Source organism: Centruroides vittatus, unplaced genomic scaffold, assembly GCF_030686945.1.
Source record: "Centruroides vittatus isolate TY-2023 unplaced genomic scaffold, ASM3068694v2 contig_971, whole genome shotgun sequence".
In the NCBI taxonomy this organism is placed as follows: Eukaryota; Metazoa; Arthropoda; class Arachnida; order Scorpiones; family Buthidae; genus Centruroides; species Centruroides vittatus.
Genome location: NW_027122644.1, coordinates 1,716,457 through 1,718,858, shown reverse-complemented (window position 1 = coordinate 1,718,858; position 2,402 = coordinate 1,716,457). Strand labels below are relative to the sequence as shown.

Here is a 2,402-nt window from a genome sequence, read left to right as displayed (position 1 = left end):
ATACCATTTCTGTGTATCTATCAATTGTTTTAAGTTGTTAATCATCACTTATCGTCATACATATTAATGTTATTGAACTTCTGTCATATTGTTGGAAATAGGCTAAGCTTACGGTATCAAGAAACCACAAACTTTATCGAAGTTATTCATTCATTCGACAAGAACCGTAGTAACGAAAAAGAAACTTGAAACGGTTACGACAATGGCATTTATTACGGTGAAAATACAAAGTTCGTGTTACGAAGGAGATTTGTCGGCCACTTCAAAGTGTGAGAAGATACTCGGTATTCTTAGCATTTATGATGTCATTTACGATCTTAACAGCTTTGCGGTGGCTTAGGTGTATTTTCTTTTATAAATCATTTATTAAAATGATATTATACATGCAAGAATATCAAACAAACATATTTCCCACCCTGAAAATGGCTAGCGAATCGCCTCCGTAATCGACATTCGAGCTCTCGCCGCCTAAACCGACCTTCGTCCTTTCTGTTCATAATAACACTTTCATTTTTCGTTTTCGTTACTTCTGCCCGTGTCGCTTTTGATGAATTAAAATTAATCAATGTATTTACGTTATGCCGTACTTTTTATGTTTCGATCTGTTTGCAATGAGATTTTTGCGGCTGGAAAGATAAATAATATACTGTGCATATATGTTAATTATATATGCTACGTATACTGCTATTGAAGACATCAATATTAAAAAACTGTTCTTTTGTGATACAGTATTATAAACAATGATAAACACTCTTCGGATCAAGCGAAAAAGGTGACGTTGCATATGCGCCATAAAGCGGAAGTAATTGATATTAATGCTCGCTCGGGGCCTAGACGTTTGTGATAGTATGTTTTGGTTTTATTTCCCGTTGCTGTTGCAATCTTAAATGTAGAGAGAAATTACGTACAATACGTGTAGAAATTAATTTACCGACAAAATTTACATTGATAAGATATAAAAGCCATCTTTGACGTCATTTTAAAAATGTCGTACGAACAACTTATGTTAGAAAACGAATTGACAGCATTGTCGATTAGTTTGAAACCGTCCAGAGAAACTTTGGAAGAAGGAAAGAGAAATGCAACTAAGCTGTTTGAACTTCTCAAACGTAAAAGCAACTTCAAGATTGACAGAGTTGGAATATTTGGTAGCGTCAAGAAAAAATCATCAATTAAAGTCGATTTTGATTTCGACTGTGTGATTTTCATTAACGATGTTCTACCGCCTTATGACGATGTCACTGAAGATTTCGAAGATGTTCTATTGATGGAAGAGAATTTGAATGGATATGTCATCAAAAATCGGAATACTGTTCAAGTGATAATAAACAATATCAAATACGACATAGTACCAGCCACGAACTTTAGTCCAGACAAGAATTTGCAAAGAGAATTAGTAATGCAAAGAATAAGAAATCTAGAAAATCCTTCTAGAGACGGACATAAATTCAGTAGCAGTTTGGACGAAACTCAAACAGAGTTCATAAGGAATCAATCGGAATTTGCACACAACTTTATCAGGTTAGCAAAATTTTGGAATAAAACTTTATTTATCAAAAGGTATTTTAGTGGAAGATCGTCGATGATCGAAGCAATTGCACTTTACGTGGCCAAGGAGGAACAAAGGAAATATTCTAATGTGTCCATATTGAGAGCATTCCGTGAGTTTTTGCAACTAATGACCAATTTGGACAATTTAAATATTGTGTTTGGAGAGCATTATAGTTTCAACGAAGTGGATGATTATATAAGAATGCAAAGACCGTTAGTGCTGGATCCTAGCAATCCTTATAATAATCTCGCTTATCCTTTTATACAGAAGGAAACGGTGAAAGATGATTTTGAACAATTTGCCGCCATTACTATTAGTCGTTTGGAACAATTCTTTCGTGATTTGAATGTAAATGCTATTTTTGACCCTCAACCGCTACAAGCTCCGATTGAAGATGTTAGAAGATCGGTTCCTCCTATTGAGAATTGGCTTTTTACTGTCGAAGAAGAAAATTCTAACAAAAATCCAAATGTGATCATCAGAAACGAGAGAGAAGCTAAAACACTGGGAGTGGAAATAATTAAACATTATTTAATAAGAAATATAAACACTTTTAATTTAAATATTCCGTTGAAAATGTTTATCATAATGATCAAATAAATCGATAAAAATCTCAGTTGAGATTATTAAAATGAAATCAAATGATATTTAATAGCATTAGTTAACACCATTTGAAATGTTGTAAGCTAATATCTAATATAAATTATTTTAAATATTTTAAACTAATGATTATGTGACTATTTCATGTCAGTTAACATTTCAAAATAAATGTCCTGGTACATTAATACGAATTGCTTGAGTATTTTAATTATTAAACAATTGCATGCCTTTATTACTTATTCATAATTGA

At 32.5% G+C, this 2,402-nt stretch overlaps 1 protein-coding gene across 1 annotated transcript; it reads left to right on the top strand.

Annotated features, from left to right (window-relative positions):
* The first annotated feature begins 985 nt into the window (after positions 1-985).
* On the top strand, positions 986-2,152 carry LOC136985554 (2'-5'-oligoadenylate synthase 3-like). The gene has a single exon (XM_067282859.1). The coding sequence runs from the start codon at positions 986-988 to the stop codon at positions 2,150-2,152; it is 1,167 nt and encodes a 388-aa protein (XP_067138960.1).
* Positions 2,153-2,402: the final 250 nt, after the last annotated feature.

What these genes read in the sequence shown, in the direction of transcription:
- LOC136985554 (XM_067282859.1), top strand. Translation starts at nt 986, where the DNA reads ATGTCGTACGAACAACTTATGTTAGAAAACGAATTGACAGCATTGTCG.